At 45.9% G+C, this 16,828-nt stretch overlaps 1 protein-coding gene across 1 annotated transcript in view; it reads right to left on the minus strand.

Annotated features, from left to right (window-relative positions):
- The window catches only part of LOC148108176 (uncharacterized), a 91,444-nt gene that overhangs the window by 62,390 nt on the left and 12,226 nt on the right, over nucleotides 1-16,828 (minus strand). Inside the window, exon 2 of the mRNA XM_087853894.1 lies at nucleotides 13,261-13,358. Coding sequence (XP_087710020.1) covers nucleotides 13,261-13,358 — 98 coding nt within the window. The remainder of the gene's footprint in view (nucleotides 1-13,260; nucleotides 13,359-16,828) is intronic.

The following is a 16,828-nucleotide window of genomic DNA, read 5'->3' on the forward strand; positions in this document are numbered from 1 at the left end:
ACCCTAAGCCAGTTTAATAACAAAATAACTAAAATGAAAGTCTGCCCAAAATACAGGTTCCCCTCTGTCAAAATGGAAACCAACCTGAGATTTTCTAGATCGTAAAATCGGTAGCTAAATCAACATTAAAACGAGTAGGGGCACCTGGGTGGCTCAGTCGTTATGCGTCTGCCTTCAGCCCAGGGCTTGATCTGAGGGTCCTGGGATCGAGCCCCGCATTGGGCTCCCTGCTCCACTGGGGACCTGCTTCTTCCTCTCCCTCCCTGCTTGTGTTCCCTCTCTCATTGGCTGTCTCTCTCTGTGTCAAATAAATAAATAAAATCTTAAAAAAAAAAATTAAAACAAGTAAATTTCTTTCACAATATTTTCCAGAAAATTTAGAAATAGAGCATACGAACTGCTTTCCATTAAAAAGCATTGACTTAGGGACATCCACTTCAGACGTGCAGGAGTAACTGGTACGGAAAACGATACCCCCCACCCCCACCCCGCCATGGTAAACAAATAGAAAAACGGTAAAAATCCATGACACTATTTTTTTCAGATCTGGAGACAGTGAGCGGCACAGGCCTGTGAGCCCCACCATCCCCTCTCTGTTCAGCTGGGAACCACCGTGGCGCGGGGCACAGGAAGGGAATCCAAGCACAGCGCAGCAGCCTCAGGGAGTTAAGGTGAGAAAACTCCCAAGTTTTGGGAAGCTGAGTGGCTCAAATTTGCAAGGTAGAGTATCAGAGATGGAAAAGTTGTAGAAAATGAGTTTCAGAAATCTGCACAAAGATGAGAAGATAATGACAGTATGTTTAGCATGCTGAAAGAAAAAAACCATCAACCTAGAATTCTACACATCCAGCAAAGGTTTCTTTCAAAAATAAAACTGTTTATCAAGAAAGGAACGGATAAACAAGATATGACAGACTCATACAACGTAACACAACTCTGTGATTAAAAGGACAAGGGGGAGCCTGGGTGGCCCAGTTGGTTGAGCATCCGACTCTTAGTTTCGGCTCAGGTTGTGATCCCAGGGTCATGGGATCGAACCCCACACGGCCTCATACTGAGTGTGGAGCCTGCTTAAGGTTCTCTCTCTCCGGGGCCCCTGAGTGGCTCAGTCGGTTAAGCGTCTGTCTTCAGCTCAGGTCATGATCCCAGGGTCCTGGGATCGAGTCCTGAGTTGGGCTCCCTGCTCAGCAGGGAGCCTTCTCTCTCTGCCTCTGCTGCTCCCCCTGCCTGTGCACTCCCTCTCCTCTCTCTCTGTCAAATGGACAAATAAAATCTTTAAAAAAAAAAAATTCTCTCTCTCCCTCTGCCCTCCCCCCAAAAATAATAATTTAAAAAGGAATGAATTACAGATACACTAACAACATGGATAAGCTCAGCAACACTATGCTAAAACAAGCCTCGTACACCATGTACACGGTATGATTCTGTTGACAGGAAACCCCTGGGCAGGCAGAACTGAACTGAGGGGGCGAACGCAGCAGTTGTCAGGGGTCAGGGTGAGAATGGCAGCAGGGGTTGCGGCAGGGACTGTGAATACTAAGGACACGAAGGAACCTTTGGGGGAAATGATAATGGTCTATGTCTCAATAAGTGTTTGGGTTGCAAAGGTGGATGCGTTTGCCACAGTTCAGTGAATGTATACTTGAGTTATGTGCAGCTGGTATAGAAATTTTACACTGAAAGAAAAATACGCTAAACAAACAATGAACTCTATCTAGTAAACAATATGCACGCTGAAACACATAGGGTGAGGTATACTGATATCCGCACTTTGAAATACAGCCTAAAAAATAAAATGGATTACTATATGGAGAAATGGATAATTGGTTATTTACGTGAGAAAGCAAGAATAATAACACATGATAGGTAAAATCCAGGGGGTGGAGAAGTCTATGGATGTTAACCATAAATTTTTACAACTTTGCCATTTGTTTGAAAATTACCATAATGAAACGTTGGGTACAAAAATAAAGATGAAGCTAGATTTCAGAGGAAAAGAATAAGACAAAAGGGAGAGTGAGCCTTCCGTAATGTTTACATGAAGACAATGGAGCAATTTCTTCCATAGATCATTATAAAAATCAGACAAAATCACTAAAACCAACCATCTGAAGGAACTGGAAAATGACCAAAGGCAGGCAAGCACTTGAGAAGAAGTTACTGTCAGAACTGTCCCTGCATCTGGTACAAACCAGGGAGTGTTTGTCACTTTCCTGCCTGGCAATACTGTGAGCCCCAACTCTGGGAGGGCAGGACTGCAGCCCTACCGTACCACCTTAATGCGCAGCACACTGGCTATAAATTTAAGGGGGAAATTTTGGAAACAAGAGGGCTGCAAAATGCTGAGCTCCAAGGCTGAATATAAATACACTGCCCAAATCCCTGGCAGACAGTGAAATGCGCATAGGCAGGACAACCCAGGAAGCCCAGAAGCACACACCAGAGGTGAAGGCTCTCCCCTGAACAATGGAGTTACCCCAGGACATCTGCCAGTTTGCTGCTCCTCTGACTAAACGTGCTTCCCAACCCAGGGCGAGCTCTACTGGCAGAAAGCAAAAGTCTTACTGGCGTGAGGTCTCAGAAGAAAGAAATGGGGGCTGGAGGACCAACTGATATGTAAAGGAGGGATGCTGGAAGCAGGGGAACCCCAAGATAAACCCCCAAATCTGAGAATACATTCTACTCCAACCTTTGACTAACCATCGAAGTAGAAAGGTGCATGTGAGACTGCGAAAGAAAGAGAAGAGAAGGGAAGAAAAATGCATCAACTGGAAGCCAATGAAACTGATCGGAGACTCGTCGGCTCCTACGAACACAACAAGATGTTTGCATCTGGAGCAGAGCTGCACAAGCACGTGCACACACACAGGAAGCGCTGGGAAGCAGTAATAGCTGGCAGCAAAGGAGCACACCTCCCACTCAGATCCCGGCCTCTAAATTCCATCTCCCACCAAAAGGAACCAGGGAATCTTGGAGAAATAGCTGATTGCACCACAGGGGCAGAGAAACTACAGGAAATGCTGGGAGTATCTTACTGTGCCAAAAGGAAGGTCGTGCTCAGAAAAGAATGGGGACGTGTCAAAACAACACAGGAGATGATTTGGAAAACCAAATCAGGGGGCATTCCAGCATCAAAATGAATGAGAGTTAAGGACTATAAGCCCCTGAATCAAACAAGCATCCGTGAAGTACTACTGGGTGAACAACTGAGTGAGTCAACAAAGGAGGGGAAACTCTCCTTAAGGGAGAATGCCAGCTGACAGGTGAGAAGAACAGCGTCCCCACTGCACGACTACCTAGTAATAACTAGTTCAAGCAAGAATCATCCGTGGGGGCGCCAAACGATCAGTTTAAAGGCTCAAAAGGTCACAGAGCCTCAAATATTTCCCTACAGATTTCCTCATTCATTACAAAGGATAAACGCTAATTTTAGAGAGCAGACACTAGGCAGATGCCGCCCTAACTTGATCACCTGAGATCAGTAATTCTCAAATTTTAGAATACATCAAAATCATTTTTCGGGCTTGTTAAAAACATAGACTCAAGCCCTAAGTTTCTGACTTAGCAGGTCAGGAGTAGGGTCCAAGAATCTGCAGCCCCACAAATTCCTAGATGTTAACCTCACCAATAACAGAACAAGCCGGCATCATGTGCCATCCTGAGACGAATAATGGATATGAGAAATGATATGATGCCCTGAGAAAGGCACAGCACCACTTCTCTGATAGCCTGGCCCCCAAAATGCGTAATCTGAGTTTAATCATGAGAAAACATCACAGGAACCCAAACGGAAGAAAGACCTACAAAACAATTAGAACAGTCTCCATGATGGAGAAAGGCTGAGAAACATATCCAGACTAAAAAGACCATAGAAACATCAATAAATACCACATGTAATTCTAGACTGGGTCCTGTATGGGGGAAAACTACTGTAATTAACAGAGCAACTGTGAATATGGACTGTAAACTACAGAGTGGCCCATGTTAAATTTGCCAATTTGATAACTATACTGATTATTTTGGGCTATGTAAAAAGTCCTTGTTCTTTTTTTTTTTAAGATTTTATTTATTTATTTGACAGAGAGAGACAGCGAGAGAGAGAACACAAGCAGGGGGAGTGTGAGGGGAGAAGCAGGCTCCCAGCAGAGCAGAGAGCCCGATGCAGGGCTCGATCCCTAGACCCTGGGATCATCACCTGAGCCGAAGGCAGACGCTTAATGGCTGAGCCACCCAGGCGCCCCAAAAGTCCTTCTTCTTGGTAAATACTTCCTGAAGTATCTAAGAGTAAAGGGCATGAAGTATGCAACTTACTCTCTTCCAGTGTGTGAAAATAAATGTGCCACGTGTACTTCTATATCCAGAGGTGGGGGGAGGGGGCCATGCAGGCAAATGTCACAAAATGTTAACAACTGGTCAATCTAGGTGAAAGGGTATTTGGAAGTTGCCTATACTACTTACAACTTTTCCAGAAAAACACACAAGGCTTCATTTTAAAACAAAACAAACAACAACAACAACAAAAACAAGGAGTAGCAAATTAGAAAGGGTGGTAGAAGGGTGTTCAGAGGCTGCCCGCCACACAGCCTCATATTGAGGAAAATAGCAGAAGCGGGGCCACCACACGCTGAAAATGACAGGTGTTCGTACTGAGGATCCTGAGTCATCCAGAAAAACCCCAAAGGAGTTTAATATCTTTTAGTACATTTTGTTTAAGAAGACCCGTTAAGTACCCTTTTGAACCACAAGAGAAAACAAACACGGTTAAACACTTTTCAAACTTCATGCTCCACATCCGTTTTTCTTCTATTCTACAAATACAACCTCTCAGTGGAACAGCGAGTCACACTGTAAGCTGTTCGCAGACATCCCCCCACGCGGGCGGGCCGTCCAGCGGCACACACCGCTCACACTGGGACCCACACAGCGCCCCTGCGGCGGCACGGTGACAACTGCAGCAGGACAGCCACCTGGCGGACAGCAGCTGGAAAGGTCGCCAGTTGTAAGAAGCATCCCAGCAGGGGCCAAACCCTCAAAACCAGTCAGCGCACAGATTCCCACAGCAAAACACAGGGACAGTCAGACGAGAACAAACGCAAGGCAGAGCAGCCTACTCCTTCTGTTCCCAAACACGACGGTCACGGAGGCCGTTAGTGCATATTGACTACGTGATGACCATTCAGAGGACAAGGTTACCAGAGACAGTGAAGCCAGCCCCCAGCCCCCAGAGCAGCGCACGGGATAAGCAAACATAAAGCAGCTCAGGAAGGGCCTCTTACACTGCATCTTACTGTATCAGATTCCATTATAACCACACACGGCAATATCCTCTGATGGCAAAATAAGGAAGACCTCATCATTTAAATGAATGGCCTTCTTATTGTCTATAGTCAGATTTTGATTTTTAAATGAAAAGTAAATACACAACTTTCCACTCTAATCCCCCTCCCTGCCCACTGTTGTGGCTTTGCTAAGAAGGGTTTATTAGGAAAAAATGCTGAACAACTGCTCTGCAGGGCATCGCAAAGCACCACATACTAATAACAAGCGACCCTCTTACATACTGTGAAGAGACCTGACTCGCAACTACAATGAAGCCTTACGTTTGGTGAAGCTAACTTGTATTATTTTCTGTGTACATTCTTAGGTCTAGCGGTTTGAAATATAATCATACCCTACAATTACAGCTGATTAAAGACAGAGCTGAAGACTGTATAATTAAGTTTGTCATGAATCAAAGAAAACATTTTTTATTAATTTTTAAAGCTAGTAAAACTATTTTTCTCCACAGCTACAAGAGCCTGAACAACATGGAAGGAATCTTAAAATAATTTAACTGATAAAACATCTTTTATTTATGCTAATTATGTGACATCCATACTACATAACCATGTTATACAAAAACAAACCACATTATAAAGCCTTCAGGTCGTGAATAAGAATGTAAAAATCAACCAAAGACTCCAAGATCCTCTGTTTTCACAAAGTGTCTGTGCTACAATCTATTTCATTTAAACTTTCAGGATACCTAATCCAGAAAAATTAAATTTAATCCACTGGAAAGAAAAAGGGAGCTCAAGCGTGGGTATAAATGTGTGTGCCTGTGTGTGTGTGTAATACCTACGTGTGTATATACATAAGTCATCCACCTTTTTTTGGGTTTGGCTTATTGAGGTAAAATTTACATACAGTAAAACACTGTTCGCTGGGTTCTGACTGACACAGGCAGTGTATGACCACCATCACAGGGCAGACATGGCCTACTTCCATCACCCACGAAGCACCCTCACGCCCTCCTGTACTCAGTCCTCTCCTCCCCTAGCCTCAGCCCCCGGCAACCACTGATCCAATCTGTTCCCATAGTTTTGCCTTTATCCGAATGTTATCAGGGGAGAACCACAGTTGTACAGAGCTCTGTGTTTGCCCGTAACAGAACGCTCTGGACGCGCTCCTGTTTTGCTGAGGATGTCAGCAGTCAGTACCTCTGTGTTGCTGTACAAGGACTGCCCCACCGCACAGGTGCACCGCAACCTGTTCACGCATTTCCCACCTGACGGACCTCCGAGTTGTTCTCCATCTTCGGTAAATAGGAATAAAGCTGCTATAAGCAATCATATGCAGGCCTTTGTGTAGAGATAAATTTGCATGTCTCTTGGGTAAAGGCCTTCATGTAGGACTGCTGGATCGTATGAGAAGCATATATTCAAGTTTATAAGAAACTGCCACACTACTTTTTCAAAGTGGTTATAACCCTTTGCATCCCCACCAGCAAAGCACGTTGTAGTTCTAGCTGTCCCACAGCCCTGCACCTGGGCACTGTCCCCTTCTGCTGCCTTGTTTTGTGGGAATGGGAGGCATTCTCACAGGACTGCAGCGCTACCCACTGCGGCTGTCACGGGCACTTCCCTAATGAGGGATGATGGGGAGAGTCTTTTTGTGTGCATGTTGTTATCTACAGGAAATGGATGAAGTATCTACTCAAAGCTTCTCACCATTTTTCCAGTTGAATTTTTTGCTGAGACACCTATCCTTTTAATAGACAGTTTATCAAAGAAGAAATGATGGAAAGTTTGTCTATTTTGTTAAAGCACTTAGAATTCATGAGCAGGAGACACAAATCTAACATGTTTCCTTGCCATCGCCACTCCCAACGCCCCACTTGCCCCCCCCCCCGGCAGATAGCAACGATATGCCAAAGCAGGTAGAAAGAAAGAAACATCCTCTCTCCCCCTTAGTCAGAGTGTAAGAATCACAGGAAAAGCTGCCTGCCTACTACTAGGGTCAGAAACAGACGTATTTTCCCATTTTTACAAGTATGGGATGAATCCATAATCTTTCTTCAGTATGAGCAGAAACACCAATGACGGGGAACCACGTGCAATGGTTGGCAACACTAGTGACAACGCATCCCGACGTGGCGGAAGCACGGCTGGCACGTGACAATACTGAGGGTCTGCAGACCGCTCGGTGGGCGGCAGCCCTCCCCCTCTCTATCACAGGCAGAGCCCGCACACAGGAGCACCACGTGCACTTCAGAGCAAGGGCTAAGCTTTCATGTCAAGGAACAGGAGAGCCTGCCACCACCACGTGGAGCCTCGGGCTGACTGGTATCTAGCTCCGGGCTCTCCTCTGCAGCGTGGGGGCAGTAATCACTACCTTGTTATTATAAACACTACACACAACTCAAAACACACGATGAATGACACACATAAACGGCAGGTATCACAATTCTGACGACTTCCCTCACGTAGAATTTCTGAATCACAAACGTAACTACTATTGGCAAGATAAAGGGTGTCCTGCGCAAAGCCTGGAGCATAAAGCAGAAGCTTCAGGAAGCAGGTAACATTTGGACACGGCGGACCCACTGAACTAAACACAGGCTCCTGACCGTCCATGAGAATAGCCAGGCACCCACATAAAAGGTGCAGCACATTTACGTAAAAGGTGCCCTGGAGTTGGCAGTCCTGAAAGGCACTTACGGACTTTATTTCCTATAATCCTGCCTCAGCATTTCAAACTGCGCGATGCTTCTTTTCAAAAGAAGCCAATCCACTCACTCTTGGTTCTGCACCAACTCGTTCCCGAGTTCGCGACGGGCCTCCCTAACTGAGCCACGGAGACAGGGCTGCGCTTGCCCGCCTCCGCGACACCGCGGCCTCCCTGCACACCATCCTGCGCATCCAGCTAGACACAGAGCAGCCTCTGAAACGTCCTGTGGTCGCTCATCCTGCTCCCGCCTGACGACCGCAGCGGGGGGCTGCACTGGTCACTCCTGCACGATGACTGGCTGGGCCGCCTCAGTGACGGGATAGTCCATAAAGATTTTTCCATGAATACATGGAATCAACAGTTTAAGATGATCTCTTGGATTTAAGTGTCTTGATATATCCTATGCGCAGGTTTTAAGAAAATATTAAAATTTATGACGGGGGCCCCTGGCTGGCTCAGTCAGTAGAGTGTACGACTCCTGACCTCGGGGTTGTAAGTTTGAGCCCCACACTGGCTGTACAGATTACTTAAAAAATAAAATCTTTCAAAAAATAAAAAATTTATGACAGATGTTTAACGATCTGAATGTCACATTTTCCATGGAAATCTATTTAAAGGTCTTAAAGGAAGAGTCAGTAACTAAGTTAACATGTACCACCTAGCGAGGCGCCACAATACAGGCTTTGTAGGTTAACAAAAAGTAACCGATCTCGTCCCGCTCTGCTTTTTCTCACCTTCTCCACCTGGAATGCCTTTCCCCAACTACCGCGAGCCCCACTCACCATGCCCGGACCTGCTCCCTCAGGAGGACACCGTCCCCCTCCCTCTGAGCTCCCCATCACTGTCTTCCCCATCAGGATTCTCTACCCGGTCTCGCCTGCTCCTGCAGGATCTGCCCTACGCACCTCAACCCTGCTACCATGGGAGAGTAACCTGTCCAGCATGCAAGAAAACAGATGTCCCTGGGGGTGAAGACAGAAGGAATACACATGAGCAGATGGCAAATTTTATTAAGAGGCCTTACTGTCAGGGAGAGTGAGAACTCTTAAGAATATCAAGCAAACAGAAAAAAAAAAAAAAAAGTGGCAACTGTTAAGCTCAAGAAAACAGGAAAACAAAAAGTGGAACTAAAAGGGAATATAATCATGCTACATTCACCAGCTCAATAGTGAGCAACATTAACAAAGTCAAAACAGTTCGCCAAATTATGGCTCTAAACAAAAATTGTGCTACAACTATGTGGGGGAAGATGGGAGTTCAAAATGTAACTTTTTCTAAAAGTGACGCATCGATGGCCCTGCCTCTACATAGATATTGCTGGGAACCGTGGACAGAAATGCTACAAGAAACAGATAAGCAGGATTCCAGGCAGCTCTGGGAGGCGGATGGTGGAGGCAGGACAGGAGCCCGCTGGGTTCTGCATGAACCATTCAACACTGTTTTACTTTTGAACACATGCACGTACCACCCTCTGATAGAAGTGAAATTTCTAAGTAAGAAAAAGAAAGAATCCTAAACAGAAGCACTTCCAGCAGGACATAAGTGTTTTCCTACAACTTTTCAACCACGCTACCCCTTTCCCCCTTCAACAGTGTCTCTCCACCCTCAGGACACAGGGCAGCTGAGGACAGCGTGCATGGCCTGAGACCTGGCGTCAGCCTGCTGGCTCCGTACTCTTGAGAAAGCTACTGTAAGCTCTGAACCTGACCTTTCCCCGCCCGTGACATGAAGACACCACCACGGACCTCAGGGACCCGGCTGCGTTGCTCAGCACCCAGACGGTGAGTAAGTGTGAGGATGACCGTACACCCTGGACCTAAGTCACCCAGATGCAATCTCTCACTACCCTCTCCCCCTTCACACCACCGTCCAGGCGGGCTTTCATTCTGACCACGCCCCCACACTGCGCCGAGCACTTGCCAGAGTGTCCTCCAAGTCGCCAAACCCGAAGGCCAAACCTCAGTCCTCATCATGACCTTTCCTGACACTTCAGAGAGTTGATCACATCCTCCTCCTGGACACTTCTTCCCTTCTTCCCATGGTGCCAGTGCTTGTGGTCTTCTTCACACCTGCTCTGTGCCAAACACTGCTCATGTTCGTCCTTGAGCACTCGATGGCAGAGTGATCCGAGGCTCAGGCTTGCTTGTCTTCTCTGTGCTCACTCCCTCGGTGACCACAGAGTGTCACTGCGTTTTCATGGCCACTTCCAGCTCAGACTTCTCTTCCAAGCTCCAAATGCCTATTTACAACTGCCTACATGACATCTCTACTTGGATCCCGAACAGAATCACAAACTTAAAATGCCTACAGTGAGCTCCCCATCTGCCCCTCTAAACTAAGTTCCACCCACAGCCTTCCCCCCATCTAGTTGCCCAGGCCAAGAGCCTTCTAGTCAACTCAACTCCTCCCTTTGCCCTCACACCCCTTATCCAATCTGTCAGCAAATCCTACTGCTTCTACCTTTGAAATACATCCAAGGCCCAACTGCTTCTCACCACCTCCAGTTTTCCTGCTCCAATCCCAGCCTCCGCTGCCGCTCACCTGGTTCCCTGAACAGCGTGCCGACAATCTCCTGGTTGTCCTCTACTCTCCCCCACCCTCCAACCCCCACCACCAGTGTCTATTCCCAACACACTAGCCTTTCAAACCTCAGCCGAATCTCAGGGCTCAACACTGAGGGAGGGACAGCTGCCCTCTGGAGCCGACAGCCAGCACCGCCTTACCCTAGCGACTCTTTGTTTGGACAAACAGCCCCAGAACCTCACAGTTCAATCTATGTCAATTGTTCTCAGCTGCCCTGACGCTAAATAACCTATCTTTATTCACCAAATGGGGGGTTTCAGATGGGTCTCCGGGCAACCTTCCTTTCTGTCTACTGCCTCCCCACACCCCATTAACCCTGAAAATAATCTCCATACATATTTCAGCAATTCAACTCCTCCAAAACTTTGCTTTGCTTTCCTAGAATTCTGATTGTAAAACACCTCCATCCCAAGTTCTGCCTTAAGAATGCAACACCCCAAAACAAATCAAGAACCAAGAACCTGATCCATCCTGCAGGGGCTCAAGTGGACCAGGGCACTCAGGTACATCAAGGGACCCGGATCTCAGAGGAACACCATTAAGTCGATGCTGTACAAAGCCAGGCTTACTCGTGTGGCCTCACCAGTTGTCCAGAATTGGGGGAAACAATTATAGAAACACTGGTTATAAGGTATTTTTCCTGGGTTTACATATTTTCAAACGGGGGGGAGGGGAGGGGAGGGGAGGGCCAAACTAGAAGCAGCAGATTATATCCCGATGCTCAAAGTTCCAGTGAGCCAAGAACGGGCTCTCAGTTCACTGTCAGGCCTTTGTTCCGCTGCACATCACATTAAGAAGAAAAATTTTGTGTAACTTCTGCTAAATATGAAACTGTCTTGGGCTCTACCATGACGAACGATTTTTAATAGCTAATGCTGATGAAAAGTTATACTTGATATTCTCCCTCTTGTTTGGATCCACTAAGAAAAGAGAACTTATTTTGTGGCAAGCATTAAACACTACTTCATCCAGCATTTAGTGAAAACTACCCATGGGTCAAGCAGAAAACATGCAGAAACAAAATAACAAAATCTTTGCCCTTAAAGATGCAGAAACAGACTTGTACCCAATAAATATAGCCCACTGGTACAGGAAGAAACATTGAAATGTGCAGGGAGGGTGGGGAGGAGACAAGGGATGTAAACAGCTGGGCATGGCCTTCTCCAAAAGACAGCAGAGTCACACCTGGCACAGCACACAGAACAGGTGCCTCTCGTAGCCAAGAAAGGGTAGAAGGAATCAGAGAAAAGGAGCAAGACTTCCAGGCCTTACTTGGAAACTGAAACTTCGGGACACAATTTTCCTTCCCTTCCCTAATACCTAATCCTGGCAGAAACAAAAGTGGGTTTGGAGGAGAAAGGAGAACAAAGGAGGAAAGTGAACTGACCCCCAGAAGGAAATGGAAAAACAATCCAGGGTCCTGCCCCTTGGACATCTAAGACAAACACACTTGCCAAAGTCAAATTCAACGTAATTATAATGATTCTGAATTCTGAATCCATGAAGTCTAAGTTTATGGGGCTTTTACACCAAAGCAATGTATTGCTAAAATCTTACCAATGCTAATACCACAAGACAGATTGATGAATCTTCTATCAACGATCTGTCCTCGATTTACCACTAGGCCTACCAGAAAGAGCAGTCTTTGGAAATAAGACAAACTGGAATAGAATCTCAATTCTATAACCTCCCAACTGTGGAGTGCAGCACAAGTGCCAAGGTTACAAATGAACAAATCACAAATAACCCAATCTCTGGGGCTTAGTTTTCCTCTCATTAAAGTGGGGGAACTGCCACCGAATAGCAATTGCTAACATTTGTGAATGCTGAGCACATTTCACATTTCTTATGGCATCTTCACCACAACCCTGGGAGAGCGGTCACATCACCAGCACCCTTTGTCAGAGGAAAGAGCTAGGTTTAAGTAGTCAGTGAAGAGGGGCGCCTGGGTGGCACAGCGGTTAAGCGTCTGCCTTCGGCTCAAGGCGTGATCCCGGCGTTATGGGATCGAGCCCCAAGTCAGGCTCCTCTGCTATGAGCCTGCTTCTTCCTCTCCCAGTCCCCCTGCTTGTGTTCCCTCTCTCCCGGCTGTCTCTATCTCTGTCAAATAAATAAATAAGATCTTAAAAAAAAAAAAAAAAAAGTAGTCAGTGAAGAGTTCGCATGGAGAGAAAGCTAGGTTTCGGTAGTTAGTGAAGTTAGTAAGTAAGCAGCCAAGCCAACATCTGAATCCACAGCCCATAAGAATAAAACACAAGTAAAAAGCACAGGCTCCAAAGCCAGACTGAGTCTGAATCCCAGCTTTGCTTTTTACTAACTTAGTAACCTTTAACCTCTGTTTCAGTTATGCAAATGTGAACCAGGGACAAAGGGTAGCCTCATTCAGGGGATTACTGCCAGAGACTCACTGAGGAGCTGGATGGCCCAGTGCTGACCCTGTTGGGGCACTCTTCTAGGGCACATGCTGCTACTGTCACAACTATCAGGGACAGGACTGTCATCCTGCCTGCCTCTCTCCACACATAAAAGGCACTAAACAACTAATATTTCTTCCCTCACCTACTCTGCAAAATCAACTAGCTTTTATTTGTTTCTAGTATATGTCAAAGAAACCTTAAGACAGATGAAAGAAAAATCAAAACAAAAGGAAAAACCAAAACACAAATGTAGCAAGAGAATTATACTCACAGTTCTGAAGGCCACGGTAACTCTGTGAAGAAATCAAACGTGGGTTTAAAGGAAATGCTCCCGGTTTCTCTTTCCTCTTTCCATAGTCCTCAGAGAACCTGACAAGGAGAGACAACATGCGCATTAAAACCCCCTTCCTTTCACTTCTTGAAGCTCTACTGAACTCACCCCTCAGCCAGTTCCATCACCTCCCACGCAAGCCTACTGGGCAACGCCTGGGATGAGGGGTGAGAAGAGGGCACCACGACCCTGTCTTCAAACCTATTTCTACTTAAGAAACACACAGGAAGGAGCGCCTGGGTGGCTCAGTCGTTAAGCGTGTGCCTTCGGCTCAGGGCGTGATCCCAGAGTCCTGGGATCGAGCCCCACATCAGGCTCCTACGCTGGGAGCCTGCTTCTTCCTCTCCCACTCCCCCTGCCTGTGTCTCCTCTCTCACTGGTATCTCTCTCTGTCAAATAAATAAATAAAATCTTAAAAAAAAAAAAGAAAAGAAATACATGTGAAGCAACTGGAAACTATTCAAACATATCAAAAATCATAAATTAACAGGGTGTGGTTGGCTAATAAGTGCACGATACAATGACAGAGTATAGACATCTGTTCCACTGCCTTCCATCAAAACTATACTAAAGAGATATTTTTTAAAAATGTTCTAAACAGGGGCGCCTGGGTGGCTCAGTCTGTTAAGCATCTGCCTTCAGCTCAGGTCATGATCCCAGGGTCCAGGGATGGAGCCCCAGGTCAGGCTCCCTGCTCAACAGGGAGTCTGCTTCTCCCTCTCCCTCTGCCCCTCCCCGTTTGTGCTCTCTGCTCTCTCTCCTATGCATACACTCACTCCCTCAAATAAGTAAATAAATAAAATCTTTTTTAAAAATGTTTGAAACAGCACAGGGAGAACTGAAAGGAGAAAAAGCCAAGATTTTTGAAGTACTGAGGAAATCTTCTAACATGGAAGATTGAGACCCAAACAAAAAAGTAAAAAGAAGAAACCTGGAGGAGACAGAAACTATAACAGACTGAAGTAGAGTAAATGACGCAGCAGGCCCAAGAAAGCCAGGTCCTAATTCAGCAGTGGAACACACGGGAACCACTTCCACTTGCACAGCAGTGTCCTAGAAGACCAGAAGTGGCAGCAGCAGTGTAGACAGAACGGGGGTAAAGAAGGCATAGCCCCAAATACAGAGGAGCCGGGGAAGGCCATGGAAGCTGAAACCAGAACCTCAACACCAGGCACAACGTGACGCCCCCTCACTCTGAAAGAAGATGGGAGGGGGCATTCCCCGGAAAAGTAGAGGCGTCTATGGACTGAAGTCACCCTGCCCAGCTGCACTGAACAGAGCTGGACTTAATGACCGTACATACAGTGAACAGTGAATTCTCCAGCTCTCCTACAACAGACCACACACGCACACCGCTGGCTTCCAGAATCTGAAGTCAGAATTGTGCCGGAAAGAGACTGGAGAATATTTCTGGGGAATCTGATCAGCTCCAAAAGACAGATATAAAGATACTAACCCTGGGGACCCCCAACACATGGCCCACCCAGAATACCCTGATGTAAAAGTCAAAGGGCCCCACCACGTCAGACAGGAGAAGGAAGGAAACAACCTAAAAGAAACAGAGACTATACAAACTATCAATAATATAGAGGTAAGACAACACTGCAATCAATAAAGAAAAACAGGATGTCCTTCTAGAAAAATAGAAAAAGAGCTCTTGGAAATCTAAAGAACCTTTCTGAAATCAGAAATAATAAACTAAAGAAAAGTTAAGTCAAACTGAAGTCATCTCCCTGAACAGAGAATAAAAAGAACCCCCCCCAAAAAAAAGGCAGAAAAGGAGGAGCAAAGGAAGGAAGAAGAAGAAGAAGAAGAAGAAAAAGGTATTAAGATAATTACAACCTTTGCCCAGGACAGCCAAGTTCCGGATAATAAGACTTCCAGGAAAACAAAATAAGGAAAAGCAAGAGAGAAAACCTCAGCACAGTAATGCCAAAGAGTATTCCCAGAACTGAAAACTCCCAGTTACCAGAATGAAGGGACCCGCTGAATATGCAGCACAGTGGATGAAAACCGACCACACAAGGTACACCATCACGACATTTCAAAAGACTTGGACAAATTGTAAAACTCCTACAAGCTTCTAAAGATGGGAGGGGAAACAAGTTACATACGAAGGAAAAATGAGAATAGCTTCTGAATTCTAAAACAGTAACATGAAAACAAGAAGGCAATGGAGCAATCTTTGAATTTATGAACAAAAATGAATTCCAATACAGAACTCTATACCCAGCGAAACCATCAATCAAGTTTCAATCATGCATGGTCCCAAAAGGTTTGCCTCCTAAGCATCCTATGTCAGAAAGCCCCTGGAGAAAGTCTTCCACCAAAACACGAGCATCAACAAAAAATGAGCAAGGCATGAGCTTCCATCAGAAGGGATAAGGGAATCCCCAGGACGACGATGAAGGGAGATTCCAGAATGGTGGCTGTGCACCAGGAGAGAGGGAAACAAGTCCAAGCCGGAGCAGTGTTGCTCAAGAGGAGGGAATGCTGAAGGCTGTCTTCAACTTGTCCAAAAACACTGTACTATCTTTTTAAAGTAATTAACGCCACCAAAAGGAAGAAGTCAGTGAAGAAAGACAAAGACAAGAGTTGCCACAAACATAAAATCCAACTCTGGACAAAAGCCAAACGATGAGAACAAAGGAACATCCAGGGACAACACAAGAAAAGACCGAAGGAGCAAGCAGCTCGGAAAAGAACAGAACAGAGATCTCCAGGAAACTGTCTGCCAGAAATCAAACGTGAAGAAGAGATGAGTCTGTATGACCATGAAGAAAAACTACTAAGAGGCTACTGGAAGGTATGGGGAAAATAGGTCTGGGGTAGGGGGTAAATTACAATAGGTATAAAAAGGGTTAAGAATGTGGGGGACTGATGGGGCATCTGGGTGGCACAGTGGTTAAGTGTCTGCCTTCAGCTCAGGGCGTGATCCCGGTGTTATGGGATCGAGCCCCACATCAGGCTCCTCCGCTGGGAGCCTGCTTCTTCCTCTCCCACTCCCCCTGCTTGTGTTCCCTCTCTCGCTGGCTGTCTCTGTCTCTGTCGAATAAATAAATAAAATCTTAAAAAAAAAAAAAAAAAGTGGGGGACTGAAGAAAGATAAGTACCCGTCATAATGCTCTGGGCGCACCTCTATCACAGGACTTACCCACTGTACCATCATCACTGACTGACTTCTCTGTCTCCCTCCCTCGGCTGCAAAGACCTTTTGGAGAGGATCATTTCTCATCCAGTTATCACCCTGCAGAGTCCAGTACAACGCCTGCTACAAGAGTATACACAAAAGCAAAGGGTTTTTGTATTTTTTTGCATTTATTCGGGTACTGAGTATCTACTACACATACCTGCTATCCTTCCGGAGAACTAGAATTCAAAGACATATGGACCTTGCTTGCCTTTAAATTTAAAGAGTTTCAACTTTTTTTCACACCTGAGAAAACAAATATTTCTCCTATATCCTCACTCTCCCCAAAAGATGAAAAGTTCACCAGGGGCTTACAGA

Source organism: Ursus americanus, chromosome 22 (genome assembly GCF_024610735.1).
Source record: "Ursus americanus isolate L20-20 chromosome 22, mUrsAme1.1.p, whole genome shotgun sequence".
Taxonomy (NCBI): Eukaryota; Metazoa; Chordata; class Mammalia; order Carnivora; family Ursidae; genus Ursus; species Ursus americanus.